Raw genomic sequence first — 16,573 nt, forward strand, 5'->3', positions numbered from 1 at the left:
TAAACAATAGTCATTTTTCTCACTGGTGGAATTACTGGGGAATTTATGTTTCTAATGATATATTTCCAAAGCGTTGAATATGTTATATTTTGCTGTCAGCATGCTTTTCTTATGTAAATAAAAAAAGTATTTAAAAACTCATTAAAAAAAAAAACTTCACACTTCCAGTTAATAGCAGATGCTGACCCATAAATAAGCGATGCCTTTTTATCTGAGCTTCTCTTTGCAAGAGGTTAAAGCATTTGATTGACCAGCGCAACAGGAACATAAGCGTTATTGTGTGTGTACCACCTAGGCAAGGAAAAATGGCTCTTCGGCCTGTGAAAAAGTGCCTTTCTTACTCTCGCCCTCCTTGCACGTCTATAAGCAGGATGGCATCTTTGGTGGTCTGCCAGCTAACTAGTAGAATGGACTTCTGGAGGGAAGCCTTTTTCCCCCTCTCCTTTTCTACCTCATGCCCTGGATTATTTTGGATTGATTTAGGGATAAGTAACTGACTTTCTATCTCTTGTGCTGCTTTTTTTTTTTTCCAGGAATATAAAGTTTTTTTCTTTTGATATATGCTTAAATGTTTATTTTTAAGTGATGTAACTTTTTCAAAAAATGTATTAAAGTTAATTTCTGTGGGAAAAAATGTTTTTTACATTTCTGACTGTTTTTTGTTCCTTCTCTTTTGAAATCTCTAGCCAACAAGAACATTAGTCATGACAAGCATGCCATCTGAGTAAGTACTCCTTGTTTTGATAACTTTCTACTCAATGTAAAATTTTGGATTTTTCTTTCGTATTCTGTGATGCTATGCTTGTAACACAGCTCGTAGCGTTGCACTATGTTGCTTTTACTCTATATAATTGACATTGGCATAAGAAGAACCCTGGAAATAAGAGACTATGAACAGTTTAGCAGTGAAGACTTTTGGAGTTGTTTAGATAGCATTAAGAGGTATTACAGTATTTTGCTTTTCTTCTTGCTTGCTTCATATCTACGGGCTCTGTGTGTCCACGACTTTTACCCCATGAAAGTTCAGTAAATGGAGCATCGCTCGCTGACTCCTTCACAGTTCTTAAAGAAACACTTTGGTGGGAAGCTCTCTACCACTATATTAAAGCCGCTATCTGCACATTTTGTGAAAAGAGTTAATAGCTTGTTGGCACGCTCTTATCGTCTTCCTTAAACATGTAACACAATATATAGCACATCCAACAAAAATATAGCACCATATTCTTTGTAGCAGATTTTTGAATTCCTGTCTAAAGGGGAAAACCATAGGTTTTGTTTTGTTTTTGTTTTTTTTTTTTTTATCAGTCATAGGTTTTAAGGTTTGAAGACATTCATCAAAATATTGGGACATTTCAATGAAAAGTTGCCTGCAAAAAAGTGCATGCTTGCAATACTTTCTGTTGCAGGGTCCTTTTCCTACCCATGGTATGTGAAATTAAAAGGACTGATTGTTCAAACACCGTACATTAGCTACTGGAAAAAGAGCACAGTCAACAATGTTGGTTAATCTCTTATGAAGTATACTGAACATTCTACGTAGTCTAATACGGGAGTGAAAATTGAGAATGGTAGGTGTAGTATTTTTAAAAGTCTGTAGTTTTGCTCCCAGGATAAAACATACTAGTAAATAATCATTTTCTCAATCAAAGTTTTGAAAATGAAAGTTTTCATTCAGGCCATATTCTCTTTTTATTTCCCCCCACCCCCCACATATACTTCGTGTCTGAAGCTAAGAGCAAAACCTAGACGTTCTGATACCACACTGATTAGCCATGTCTCGAAGAGACACTTGTTGTTGATTAACACATCCAGCAAAGAGCTGGCAGCTACCAGACTCGGAATAAGGAAAATCATCAATATGCAGAAATGATGGGTTCTGGGGAGCATATCATTTAGACCGTTTCACTTCTTTATTGCTTTTGTTTTCTTTGTCCCAGTAAGCACAGATTCTCTGGTTGAAGTGGTGATAGGGCCTGGGCCTTGGCCCATTCATGTTTTCTGCCCTAGGGATCTCTGAGAATTTAAACTGTGCTACGGTTCAGCCCTTTCATTTCACATGTAAAGAAATGGGTCTTGCGCATTGATATCCTCGAGACGACTAGAGATAAACTCAGAGGCACCTTGGAGTAGACAGGGTGCTGGTAGAGGCGGTCTGTGCAAGCATGTGCAACAGCAGCCTCTTTTCCTTCATAACAATTTTTGGAGACGAGAGAAATTTATCTCTTAACTCACTGTGTACGTCATAGTGTGGCTCAGAATGCCCTTCGTGTCCTTTGTATTTCACTGGGGATTTCCAAAACTTGCTGGGAGGGATAGGGGAGAGCAATGTGTCACAAGCAAAGGCTTTAGAAAGGTGGTCATAAAGGAAAGACAGGGAGAATGGTGAGCAATTTGGTGAGGAAATTAGAGGGGAAGAATATGTATTTTTCTAAAGGTGCTTGAGGCACTCGTGGAATGACAGACCAGAAGACAAACAATGATGGGCTCTGAAACAATAAGGAGACTCTGCCAAATTTGCCCTAAGATTTGATCTGATAATGTAATAAGAAGGGCCCTTTTCTCCCTCATACTTAGAAAAAAAAAAAAAACTGTATGTGTGAATTCAGACAAATGTTAAATATCAAATAAAATCAGCAGGTGATACGCTCGGTCCTGACCGTGCGTGGATTGGTTCACATCTGTCCAAGAAGGAAGTGTGGTGTGGTAGGAAAAGCAGAGGCTGGTTTGTGATGCTGGCAGCTTCCCTGGCGTTGGGCACGGGGGTGGGTGGGGAGCTTCTTATATCTTGGGGCCGTTTTCTCAGCTGTTCAAATAGATAGTTGTAGTTGAGAGCTGAAGTTTTTGAATTTCCCCAAATGTTAAGTCATTGACCGTAAAGAAATTAACACAGGAGTTCCATGGCTGAGATCAGTGTAGAATTTTAGCTTTCTAGTTCTTAGAAATTACGATTCAGTCTTACCACCTTATTGTTCATATGTAGGAAACTTAGTCATTTTGTTGATTTTTTTTTTCCCTCCTGTTTAACAGAACACAGAACATCGTCATCCAGGTTGTGAACACATTGAAGGGCTTTTCACTTGCCCAGGAAGTGTGTGAAACTACTACCCATGTGCTCGCTGGCAAGCCTCTGCGCACTCTGAATGTGCTGCTGGGAATTGCCCGTGGCTGCTGGGTTCTCTCTTATGAGTGGGTAAGCATTTGTGTGAACAAATGTTGGACGTACATATGTTACAACAGAAGGTGTTTTGATAGATGCAATCTCCCCAAGACGGTGACACCAGATCACTAGATTTGCACTTGGCTAATTTGCACACTTTCCTATGAGCAGTAGACACCGTGTTCCTGTTGTGTCCCTGAACCCTCTCTCCCTTTGGGTCTCCACCTTCAGCCACTGCTGATCGCCCGGCAGCAGGCGTGTGGACCGAGAGCAGAAGAGTGGCCGTCCAGATACAGACCTCAGCCACTGGCAGAAATAAGATTAGAACAGGCTTGGAATGAAAACACAAAATGCGTGTTCTCACAGTCAAATGAACTTTCTTCTGTGTTTGACCAAGAAATAATGTGACCTATGTTAGTGATGGTTTAAAAAGCCAAAAGAATTCAGTGATTGTTTTTACAGATGGATTTACTTAGGATGAAACATGTTCATTTAATCCCATTTGGATATGTTTTATCTTACGCATATCTATCTGTAACATTACTTGCCCTTATTTCTGTGCATTAAAGGTAGATTGTTTTTTTAATCATTGTTTTCCTTATTCATAGAAATTGAGATTGTTTGTTACTCTTTCTATTTTTACTTTGGTCCTCAACCTATGGTCACTCCAAAGTACTGACGTCTGATGAGAGTACAGTCATTTGTGACTTGTGTTACTACTATATTGCATCTGCTACATATCCACCCTCCTTCCTCTTCCCCCTAACAATGTATTATATTAATACTGTGTTAATTTAAACCGGTAGAATTATAATACACAAACAAGCTACAGATGGATTTTTAAGAACGGCTCTGGTCTTTTTCCGGGGTCATGACTTAACCCTGCAGCTTTCTGGTCCAAGACGTTTGTGACATCAGCGCTTAAAGTCATGAAGTAGAAAAGTTTGAAATTCTATCCCCCCAACACAAAAGTACTATTTTCATTGGTGACAGTTGGTGACTACCATACTTCATTATGTGTTTGTACTGATCCACATTTATTTGTAAGAAATATCATTTATAACTCCAGCTTCCATGAATGAATACCCTGCCTTCTTTTCGTCAAGTCACAGTGTTTCTGTATCTTTATCAGTTAGCTCTTCCTTCCCTCATGTCTCAGAGGAAAAAATGTTCTTTATCATTTATGAGGATATACATCTGTGCCTGATTCTGTACCCGACCTATTCTTCTGGGACTCTGAGCAGAGAAGTCAGACATGAGAATCAGCATTTACTGTTGCCATGCGTAAAGACCAACTCCCTAGCTGCCTCCATGTTTATGCTCAATGTACTGCCAATATTCTCCCCCTAATAATACATAGAAACAGAGCCAGATGCAAATTTAACATATGGTTACTATATGTGGGATTAACCACTACACGTTAGAAAGGCAGGAAGTCGAATGTGTTATTTGGTGAACTTCCAGTGCTCAGGCAGAAGTGGGCCACTTGGTCACATGAGTGAATGAATGAAGTACAAGTGCAATCAGGTAAGAAAATCAAATAAAATACATTTAGATTAGAATGGAAGAAATGGCACTGTGTCTGTTCGTAGACACTGTGATTGTCCATGTAGACAATCCCAAGAAATCTGCAAAAAAACTCTTGGAACATATTACCAGGATACAAAGATGTAATCATACAGGGTCAACATTGAAATACTCAAGTATAATCTAACATAAAAATATCTGCAGGGTCTGTATGCTGAAAACTATAAAACACGGGTTTAAAACAATCTATGAACTAACAAAGGGAGAGACATACTATGTTCATGGATTGGAAGACTCAGTGTGGTTAAAATGTCGTTCTTCCCCAAAACAGTTTACAGATTCAACACATTCCCAATAAAATCTCAGAATAATTCTTTGAAAATAGAGACAAATTGATTATTTATGTATACACATGTATAGTTTAGAATCAGGATAAAAATCTTCATGACCCAGATTTAGGTGGAGAGTTCTCAGATGCAACATGAGAAGCATGATGTGTAAAAGGAAAAGTGATAAATGACACTTATTAAATGTAACAATTTATACTCTGTGAAGAACATTATAAGGAACCCAATATAAAACATTTCCATGTATCACCTGGTAAAAGACTTAATCAAAACTTTATAAAGAACTCTCAAATCTCAAAAATAAGAAACAACCCAACAAAAAAATAGCCAAAGGCATTTTCAAAACAAATCTTTTATGTATTTATTTTGAAACAGAGTGTGCACAAGTTGAAGAGGGGCAGAGAGAGGGAGAGAAGCCCCCAAGCAAGCTCCAAGCTGTCAGTGCATAGCCTGACACTTGGCTCGATATCATGAACCCATGAGATCATGACCTGAGCCGAAACCAAGAGTGATGTGCTTAACTGACTGAACCACCCAGGTGCATCCCATAAGCATTATTTGAACACTCTACCAAAGATACAAAGGTGAAAAGATGCTCAATATCATTAGAGAAATATAATTTGCAGCCACAGTGAGGTACCAGCACACATTTAATAAAACGGCTAAATAATAGAATATGTCAACAGATCCTCCAGCAAAGATGCAGAGCACCTGGGCCCTTGTACACTGCTGGTGAGGGTGGAAGGTGGTATGGCTATTCTGGAAAATAGTTGGGAAGTTTTACATGAAGTTCAATGTATATTCACCATGTCACTCAGCAACCCGGCTCTGAGGTGTTTGTCTTAGGGAAATGAAAGCTCATGCTCGCACAAGAATCTGTACCTGAAGATTTGTAACAGCTTTGCTCATAATCACGAAAACCTGGCAACAGCACCGATTTCCCTCAGTGGGTGAATATGGATAAGTAAACCATCCTTCCATATTGTGGAATACTGCTCAGTAATAAAAGACAGCAGTGATGCCTGCCACAACGCGGGTGAATCTCTTGCCTTGTGGGCTGCCTTCTGGTGAACCAGCTGGCCTCAGGGTAGGATGGTCCCCTCAGTGGGGCTGCCCTGAGGTACGCCTCCACCAGACGTACCCCCTTCTCCCACAGGACCCCAGGCCTCCAGGTGTCGAGCTGTTGGCGTTTCCAGACAGATCCTACAAAGTCAGCCCTCCAGATCTAGCCTGTGAGGTGCTGACTGCTACAATGGGGCAGAATCTCAAAGGCAGGAACAGTGTGTTGAGGTTCACCAAGAGGAAAAGTGGTAGATGAGACAAGAGAGCCAGATGGTGAAGACACCTTGGCCGTGGTGAAGTACTTGGATTATATTCCTTGTGTCATGATGAGCTATCAGAAAGTTTATGTCCAGGGAGTGAGATGCTCTGACCTGTGTTGTTCAAAGGGTGGTGGCTGCAGTGTGGAGAACTTACCGTGGGGAAGAAAGAATAGCATCAGAGTATATGCCGGCAGATTGTTGCCTTAGTATCCCAGTGAGAAAAAACCACAGCTTAGACTGGGTGGCAAGACACTCTCTGATTTGGACAATACTAGGAGGTTGGGGTTTAGGGGTTTGGGGTTCAGGGATAGGCTGCAGGTCGTGAGGGGACTTGATGGTTTAACAAAGATCCTTTGTGATTTAAGAGGAACCTATTATCGCTGGGTTCCCTTTCATCTTGTGCACCAAGACAGGCGTCATGAAGCCTGTGAGAGAAGCCAGTGCCAAGACAAGACACAGCCAAGGTGGCACATGCCATCCCACACCGGGAGTCACCTGAACCATGAATCTGGCAAGAGGAACCCTGCTAGTTTGATGCAACGGCCTCTGCTCCCTCTGGCTCCCACTGATTGCATTGCAAGTGCTGGTTGCACCAAGAGTACACAAGTCACCCATGGACCCTTGCCAGATGGTCAACCAGCCAGGCTGGAAGCAATTCTCTTAAATATGCATAAGGCGGCACCACCTTGAGTAATTTCTTCGTCGAAAGGGTCCATGGTACTGCATTAGCTTCCTGTGGCTGTTGTGGCCACTTACCAGAAATGTATTGGCTTAAAAATTTATTCTCTTACAGTTTTGGAGGTTGTAAGTCCAAAATAGGTTTCACTGGGCTCAAGCCAAGGTGTTGTCAGTGCCTCATTCTCTCTGGAATCTATAGGGGAGAGACATGTTACCTGCATTTTCCAGTTTTAAAGGCTACATGCATTCCTTGGCTTGTGGCCCCTTCCAGCAGTCACATCCTTCTGACTTCTGTTTCTGTTGTCACACCTCTGGCTTCTTGCCTCTATCTTTGACTTATAAGGACTCTTATGGTCTCATGGGGCCAACCTGGATACTCCAGGATAGCTCCCCATCTCAAGATCCCTAACTTCATTGCATCTGTAATGTCCCTTTCACCATGGAAGGTAACATATTCTCAGATTTGGAGTCTCAGCTGTAGACAGCTTTGGGGAGGGCATCATTCTGCAATCAGGTACAAGTACATTCTGTCATAAGTACAAATGCATTAATTCCTGAAGCACCATATTCCATGCTTCATTGTACCCCAGGTTGCTGACTTTTAATTGGTTTGAATTCTGTAAGGATAAGCTTTAAGAAAGCTTAGAAAGATGGAGAGGGTAAATGGCCATGTGAAGAGGCAGAGCTTAGAGTGATGTCTCTACAAGCCAAGGAATGCCAAGGATTTCCAGCAGCCAAGGGACTCTTGGACCACATTCTCCCTTAGAGCATCCCGAAGGAACCAGTTCTGCCAATGCATTCCTTTAGGACTTCTTGTCTTCAGAGGTGGCTTTGTTGATTATAAACAAGAAGAAAGACAGTTGAGAAATTAAGAAAACAATAATAAAATAGTTCACCTTGGGTCTCTATTTTGAAGCTGTCCATGTTCCTTCATGCTTACTGGGTGATGCTGGCAGGGAGCTAGGTTAACCTGAAGAGGGAGGGCCAGCTATGTGGACTTCCAAGACAAGAACAAAGGCAGGACGGAGACAGAACTGTAACAGTACTGAACACTGAGAGCCTTCCTCTGAGTTTTAAAGCTTGCAAAATAGTGCATGAAAGCATTCACTTAATTTTTTTTAAATTTTTTTCATGTTTATTTATTTTTGAGAGAGCACGAGCCGGGGAGAGGCAGAGAGAGAGGGAGACACAGAATGCGAAGCAGGCTCCAGGCTGTCAGCACGGAGCCCGATGTGGGGCTCAAACTCATGAACTACAAGATCATGACCTGAGCTGAAGTTGGACACTTAACCGCCTGAGCCACCCAGGCGCCCCCAGTTAATATTTTTAACTAACACACTGTATATACCAGTATAGTGATTTTAAATAGTGATGAAGCAGTGACCTGAACATTTACTGTTACTTTTCCCATACTAAGCTACTGATTAAGCCACTGTTAGTTCTATAAGGTATGACTTCTGACAGTTTCATATATTTTATCTTACCTTCTGCTGGGAAGACCAAAATCAGAGAGAATACCTATGCAAGTTGATTCACTGTTTAAATACCTACAGTGAAAATACACATCCGCACACATAGGTAAATACATACATATGCGTTCTCTTTGGAGGTCCCCAAGTATTTCCATTATAGTATTACCATCATTTACAATGTCCCAATTGGCAGTACATTTACGTTAAGATTATTTTGAAATAGAAGACTCACAAGACTGTAACACAAGATCCAGGCCTCTGATGTTTTCACAGTTCGTAGGATGATAACATGAAACAAGAGGAAGATAATTGACTACGGGAAAGTTCGACGCCAGGCTACGTGGCCAGCCTCAGATCTGGTGATTTCACCAACCAAAAGTTGAACCCTCATCCCCGCACAAAGCTGGAATAGACCTGGTTGACCTGCCCGGGTGCGGGGAACAGAAGTCCTTCTCACCAAGCCGCACTTCCCGGTGTGTGAGACGGAGCCACATACAGCACGTCCCCCACAGGATTATGTGAGCGCTGGGAGTTAAACACATACAGTGCTCACGGCAGCGACTGGCAGAAAGTGAGAACCTGACAAATGCCAGCCTTAGAACAGAAGTGACAGTGTCTCCAATTCCCACAAAGAGCTACCAGGATCAGTTACTATCTGTGTCATGGGTTTCGTGCACAGAAAGACTGCATTAACCCTACAATTTAAAAAAGATACTGTTTCTCTGGACCAGTGGTATCTTTGCCATGGACAGTCCAGCCCATCCTCGTTAGCACCCAGGAACATCCGTGAAGGCTCTTGAGCACCGCAGGCACGTAGGAGTTTGAGGGACCTGAGAAGGGTACCCTTGCGTATCCGGAGGTATTTCAGTATAAATGGAAACTCCAGTTATGTCAAAGCCACCGTAGTACTGATTTTCGTATATACTTTGGCCTTCTCCAGAACCATCAGGGCACAATTGCTGAAAGTGATCACTTTCACAGTTTAAGAGTGATAGTTCTGGCATTCGTATCTTTCTAAGAAAACAGCTACAGACATTGCTTTACCAGTGATGCCTGAACACTTCCTTACTTGTGAGAAGTACCAATTCCTAAGAAATTGAGAAGGACCAGATCTACTGTGGCTGAAAGTAAAATGCCTGTTTGTGTATTCGTGCCACACTGGGGATGACTGGGAAATGTTTCGTCTAGCTGGCCTTGCGTGTTTATTGATTTTAATGGGTTCTTGCTGACTTGCACTCTTAAGGGAAAAAAAAAAGTTTAGAAATGAACCGAATTTCTTTCCCTGTTTATGTCACTTAAATAAGACAAAGATAGTGACTTCTTCCGTGGCCTCCCTCCTTTAATTTCCTAAAAACTGCAGTCACACACAGGCGCCTGGGTGGCTCAGTCAGTTGAGCATCTGACTTCAGCTCAGGTCACGATCTCATGGTTTGTGGGTTCGAGCCCTGTGTCAGACTCTGTGCCAGCAGCTTGGAGCCTGGAGCTTTCTTCAGATTCTATGTCTCCCTCTCCTTCCCCAACTTGTGCTCTCTCTCTCTCTTTCTCAAAAATAAATAAACATTTAAAAATATATATTAAACACTGCAGTTGCACAAACATGATAAACTTTTTTTTTAAGTAATCTCCACACCCAACATGGGGCTCAAACTCATGCATGATAAATTTTTTTGAGAGAGGATAGCCTCCATTGTCATTAGTAAAGCCAGCCCACATAATTTCTAAAGCTCAGTACACAATATAACGTTCATCTGCACTTGTGTATGACTTGAGATATGAATTCCATATCTCAGGTTTCTTTTAGGATCAAGATTTGAAGCGTCCATATGATATACTTCAAGGACCACATTGTCTTTGTGTAAAGGAATGACTCTCTCTGTCTCTTTCTCTCTCTCTCTCTCTCTCTCTCTCTCTCTGTGGTCCCCCTCCTTTTTTCCTTGTCCCCAATGCAATTTGGGGGATTCTTAAAATATTCTTTTTGGCTAGCTGTATAAGCTTGCCTCCAAGAAAAACATTACTGAGAATGTTTTTATTTTAGGGTTTGTGTGGTATTCTCTGGAAATTGCTTGTAAAGGAGCATTCTAGCAGTTCTTTAAAATTAGATGGTTGTATGTGGCCCAGTTAGTCATATCAAAAAAAAAAAAAAAGGGTCATTTTATAACAAACTTCAGTTTGAATTTTTTATTTTAAAAAAAAATTTTTTTTTTTTTTTTTTGAAGCCCGTGTTGGCAATTTCTACATGTTTACAGCGGTTAGTACTCCCATTGTTCGGCCCGCTGTTTTCAGCAGAGAGAATAACTTGTGCTTTTCCTGCTTCGTGACTGAATTGTCTGGCAGATACAGAGAAATAGAAAACCGTGTCAGGAGTTGCTCTGTTTCCTATTCGTGGGAGACAGGAAGTAACACAACAGAAAAATAAAGAAATTGATTTGACCAAAGTATCCCTGTAGACCAAAGCTTTTTTGTCATGTTGTGTTTAAGCATAGTGCTGTGTGAATTCTTTAGAGACCCTGTCTTCTGCCTCTCATGTATTTGGTGTTTCCACCCTTTCCCCCTGACTTAGCTGTAACTCTTCATGTTCAGTGAAAGGCAGTGGGAGACCCTGTGAACAAGGCTTCTTCCTTCTGGCTCCCAATGCATTTAGCCCCATCTCCTTTTCAAAGACACGGCATAGGACTTGAGGAGTCATTCAGCCTGTATTCAGGTCAAAACATGTTGGTTCCGAACAGCTTATGAACAAGACTTGGCAGAGTTTTAAAGCCAGATCAGTTGTAAATGCAAATAAGAACTTCGGTCAGTTCTACAGCCAGATTTCAGGACAGTTTAACTATTAACAAAAGAACAAAAAACACTTTATAATCAGTGTTTCATAAATCAAAAGATGATGTCATAATGAGTTAATTTTCTTGAAACAATGTGATTCAATGTTGGCTTCCTCGCGCTGGATTCAGTAAGCGGTGCGTCTGAGTTAATTGGTGCAAACATAGAATTGAAGGTCAGAATCACAATGCAGCCCGTGGTTCACGCAGTCTGGGCCTCTTGTTTGCCAGGAGGAAGCTGAGTTGCTCTCCTGGTGTTATCACCAGTGGTAGAACCGGGCCTTGAGTGTAGGATTGTCACTGGTGCTCTAGTCCATTACATTGCCTTCTCAAGACTATTTAAAAAGAATCATCTTGAAAACCATTCTCTCTCTCTCTTTTTTTGTTCTACCTTAATTTCTGAGCACATTCTAAGAATAAGGTTTAGACAGAATGAACTTGGTGTACCACATTTGTCACTAGGGTTTTTGAGCTGTTTTCTTAAGTTCTCTCTAACATTTATTGGCTACAACCATGTGCTAGGCACTTATAATACTAAGCTGACTAAGGTCTACAGCTTGGTTCTTTGATCCCTCATTGGCCTGATTCCAAAGTTCTCTTTACTGTGCCACAGATTATAGCTTGGTAAAGTACTTACACTTTAAAAAACATTTTCATATCCATGTTTCACTGGGTTCTTACAGAATGTTTTTGCAACAGAGAAGGACCCTGTTTGTGTTTAGTGATGGAGACATTAGGGGGAAAAAAAAAAAAAAAACTTGTCTGACTTGAATGTGGATCTTTGAAACAGCCTTCCTCAAGACATCGTCCAAAGCAGTGGCTGTAAGTAGTCATGGCAAAGTGCACCTGTGTTATGACCTTTCATTATTCACACAATGGATTCTGTTTGTGGAGAGACTGTGGTGTTTCGCTCCTTTCACTGAAGTAGTTCCTGAAAACTGCCCGCACTCTTGCTCTCCAGAGCCTCACATGAGATGCAGCAGAACCGACCCTTGGCACCCCAGGGCATAGGTGGTCCTGTTCACATCCCCCACCCTGTCTGCCATCCCTTTGGTTCATCCTGGCAATTCCTCAGGTGTGCTTTTTTTCCACATTGGAGGCACAGTGCTTTCCTAGTTCCATAATCCCATGATTGAGGACAGGTGAGAAAAGGTGATTGCCCTGGAAAATCGAGGGCTTTGGTGTTGCCTTTCATGAGAATATCTGAGAAGGTTTGTGAACAGGACCGTGATGATCACAGTTTAAAGGAGAGCTGTTTTTGAGAGCAAGAAGTGTGTGAAGTCACTCTGGACACAGCCATTGACTATAGTATGAATGAGGTTCCTTCGCCATTTTTTGGAATTCATAGCTTTATGTTAATAATTCATTCTTTAATGTTATAAACTGCTAAACAGAACCGAATTAATACACCTGACACACGAAAGCAAGTGCACAGGTCCTGAAGCTGAGACTTTGTGTGGAAGAGAAAGCCCTGAGGCATTTTGAGTGAGGAGAAGAAGGAGAGGTATTTGGAGAGGCTTTCAGGGTCCAGAGCATGGCTCTGGAGGTCACGACTGGGTGTTTGGAGTATTTTAACTAGAGAGTGACAGGCTTTTGTCTCTCTCGCTTCTATGTAAGGAATGGATTGCAGAAAGGTAACAGTAAGCAGAGTGACCAGAAGGAGGCAGTTTTGATCAGATAGGTCAGCAATTATCATGGCCATGACCAGCATAATGCAGAGAAGCTATCAGACTGGTGTACTTTTTAGGAAGATCTAACAGGATTTGATAATACATAGTATGTGGGACTAGAGAAGTCACAATGGCCCCTACCTAAATTTTTTACCTGAGCCTCTGAGGGTAGATAGTGGTGCCATTTACTGAGGCAGGAAATACTGGGAGAAAAATGTTTGAGGTTTGGGGTATAATAAGAAATTCTGATATATACATATTGAGTGTGAGATTCCTATTAGGCATTCAAGTAGAGATATCACACAATATCACATAGGTGTGTGTGTGTGTGTGTGTGTGTGTGTGTGTGTGTGTGTGTGTGTTTTCAGGGTAAAGGTTAGTACTATACATATTCCTTTGGGAGCCATTAGTGCATAGATGGAACAAAAGCCATGGTATCTAGGGCGTGAGTGTATAGTGAGGAGAGAAGTGAGTTTAACACTGAGCCCCAGGCTGTGCCAACATTTAATAGTTGAGAAAGAGGAGGACGAGCAAGCAAGGGAGACTGAGAAACATCAGGTGGCCCTGAGGAGAGTGTGATGCTCAGGTAGAGGAGGAACTGTCTCTGGAAGGAGAGTGTATTTGACCACACACACAAATGCTGTAAGACCAATACTGTGAAGGCAGAGGACCAGCCATTGGACTTGAGCAGATGGTTGCTCTCAGGAGCCTTGGCAACAGCAAGTGCAATGATGAGGAGGTTGAACAGTAAGTAAAGAGCTGGAAATGGCACAACTATTTCTAGATCTCTTGTTGCAAGTGGATCAGAGACACAGGTCCTGGTAGCTGGATGGGGCAACATGAGATATGATGAAAGCTCTGGGAGGTGGCCAGCTGAAAGATGATATTTCCGGCGCTTGACAATTTGATTTTATCACAGCGAGTTGGGAGTGTGCTTGTGGAGCACCTGAACCTATTGGTGTAGCAGGAAGGAAGAAACTAGATTGAGGTTATGTCTATTAAAGCAAAAGATGCCATATTTGGCAAACGGTTTAAATGGATGAGGCTGAGAATCAGCAAATCAAGAGATTCAGCTTTGTTTGATACATCGCTGCCCATCCCTTTCAAAATGATGGCCATCGGGAACCACACTGTGTTTGTTTAACTTGGCACATCTCATGCCAGTTCTTAATTTCTCTAAACCTCAAGTAATCTCTTTCCTGCCTTACCATTGAAGACTGTAGGACTTCCACTATGGTTGATACCGACTTGCGTCACAAATTCCAAGATCATTTTTAGAAACAAATTTCAGCTTTTCTTACGGGTTCATCTTTATTATCTCAGTTCCGCAACTTTCTGTTGAGTTCCCCAGTTGTCTCTTCTGACGCCCAGTGAAACTGTTCTCATTTTCAGTAACAACACAGAATATCTTAACTTTAGGTTCTCATCAGAAAAATGCAGCCATGATTTGAGGCACTGGGACTTCTTGCACATAGTTTTCAGCTATCTGTCATTTGCATGTCCTTTTGGGTATCTGTCAGTAATGTTGGGGACATTGTTAGCTCTCCCTTCTTTTAGGTTTCTAAGCTCTGTCCCCAAGTTAAAATAGATTGCCAAAGAACATCACTCTTGAACTCTGTGTCTGCATAAGAACCTCTGTGCATTAGGCTTTAGTGATAACATTAGGTTTTGAAGAGAGCTGATGTAAGAAATACCAGATTTTATTTTATTTTATTTTTTAATTTTTTTTAACGTTTTTTTATTTATTTTTGAGACAGAGAGAGACAGAGCATGAACGGGGGAGGGGCAGAGAGAGGGAGACACAGAATCGGAAGCAGGCTCCAGGCTCTGAGCCATCAGCCCAGAGCCCGACGCGGGGCTCGAACTCACGGACCGCGAGATCGTGACCTGAGCTGAAGTCGGCCGCTCAACCGACTGAGCCACCCAGGCGCCCCAAGAAATACCAGATTTTAGACAACTGGCATACATGCTTCAAAACTGTAGTTGACAACATTGTACGTTTTGCTACCTGACACTGTCTATGTATGATCTACACAATACATTTCTCCTAAAATTCATTGCCCTGGAATGTTCTCTACAGAAAACTTTTTAGGCTTTTCTTTACCAGAGAATGAGAAATTTGTAACTAAAAGTGGTTTTGTCCACTGAAATAATAGCTTGCCTTAGATGCATGGTAGATTTATCAGTTCCATGACAGAAACCGTAGTTCTTTTGAGTTGGTTGTCTTTCTGACCACTGGAGAGTGCCCTTCAGTGCACAGAGAAATACCTCTCCACCAAATTTTGTTTTATGTAATTCTTTTTTTTTAAGATTTTATTTTTAAATAATCTCTACACCCAATGTGGGGTTCGAACTCACAACCTCAAGATCAATAGTCACATGCTTCACCAACTGAGCCAGCCAAACCCCCTTATGTAATTTTTTTTTATTTTGGTTTCATTGGATAAATCACAAAACAAGAAAGAATAGTATACAAATACTTTATTCTATTCACAGTTTTTTAATTGAAGTGTAAGTGATGTATTAGTTTCAGGCATGCAACATAATGATTCGACATTTGTTACGTATTGTGAAATGATTGCCATAGTAGGTCTATTTAACATCCGTCACCATACATTTTTTTTTCTTGTGATGGGAACTTTTAAGATCTACTGTCTTAGCAATTTTCAAATAGTCACCATGATGTACATTACATCTCCATGACTTGTTTATTTTGTAGCTGGAAGTTTGTATCCTTTGACCTTCACCGATTCCTGATATGTCATATATACTTTATTGTGGTAGAACATTTGTTTCAATTGTTAAATTTTAAACAATATTTTTTGTTGGTACAACTTACTTAGAGATAGCCATACCCTTCTTGGCACAAGAGACTAGGGCAAAATAAAGTTTCAAACATAAAAGCAGAATTTCTTTAACGGACCTGGTTATTTAGCAAAATACAAGCTCTTTGAGGGCAGAGACTGTACCTGTCTTTTCTCACCTGGCCCAGGACCCAGGATGGAGCTGGAACACAACACATACTTGTTGAATGAGTAAGTGAGTTGGTAGATGACCAAACATACTTATTTCTTTAAAGATCCCTGGAACTTTTAGGGCGCATGGGTGGCTCATTTGGTTAAGCGCCTGACTTCGGGTCAGGTCAGGATCTCACAGCTCGTGAGTTCGAGCCTCGCATTGGGCTCTGTGCTGACAGCTCAGAGTCTGGAGCCTGCTTTGGATTCTGTGTCTCCCTCTCTCTCTGTCCCACCCCCCGCTTGCACTCTGTCTCTCTCTGTCTCTCAAAAATAAATAAACATTAAAAAAAATTACAAAATCCCCAGAACTTCTATTTGCCTCTGATGAGCTAAAAATGTCATATAAAAACATCGTACATCATTATAAATTATGAAAGTACCCATGCAGTTCATGATTTTCTTGTTAAAATTCATGAAAATAAGATGACCTGATGCTCTCATTTAAGAAAAAAAAACTTTACAACTTAAATTCACAGAAAGAATAAAAAACAGTGGTTGTTCTTAGTAGCCATAATATTTGGCTTATTGTCTATGATGGTAATAATAATTTCTACTTTGTTTTTCATA

At 41.1% G+C, this 16,573-nt stretch overlaps 1 protein-coding gene across 2 annotated transcripts in view; it reads left to right on the top strand.

Moving 5' to 3' along the window:
• Window positions 1–16,573, top strand: part of MCPH1 (microcephalin 1) — a 268,842-nt gene that overhangs the window by 99,559 nt on the left and 152,710 nt on the right. For both annotated transcript variants that reach the window (XR_006216465.1, XM_007089220.3), the window contains exons 10-11: window positions 687–724; window positions 3,028–3,190. Coding sequence is in view for 1 of the 2 variants with exons in the window: in XM_007089220.3 (XP_007089282.2) it covers window positions 687–724; window positions 3,028–3,190 (201 nt within the window). In the remaining variant the exon portion in view is untranslated. The remainder of the gene's footprint in view (window positions 1–686; window positions 725–3,027; window positions 3,191–16,573) is intronic.

Source organism: Panthera tigris, chromosome B1 (genome assembly GCF_018350195.1).
Source record: "Panthera tigris isolate Pti1 chromosome B1, P.tigris_Pti1_mat1.1, whole genome shotgun sequence".
Lineage (NCBI taxonomy): Eukaryota > Metazoa > Chordata > Mammalia > Carnivora > Felidae > Panthera > Panthera tigris.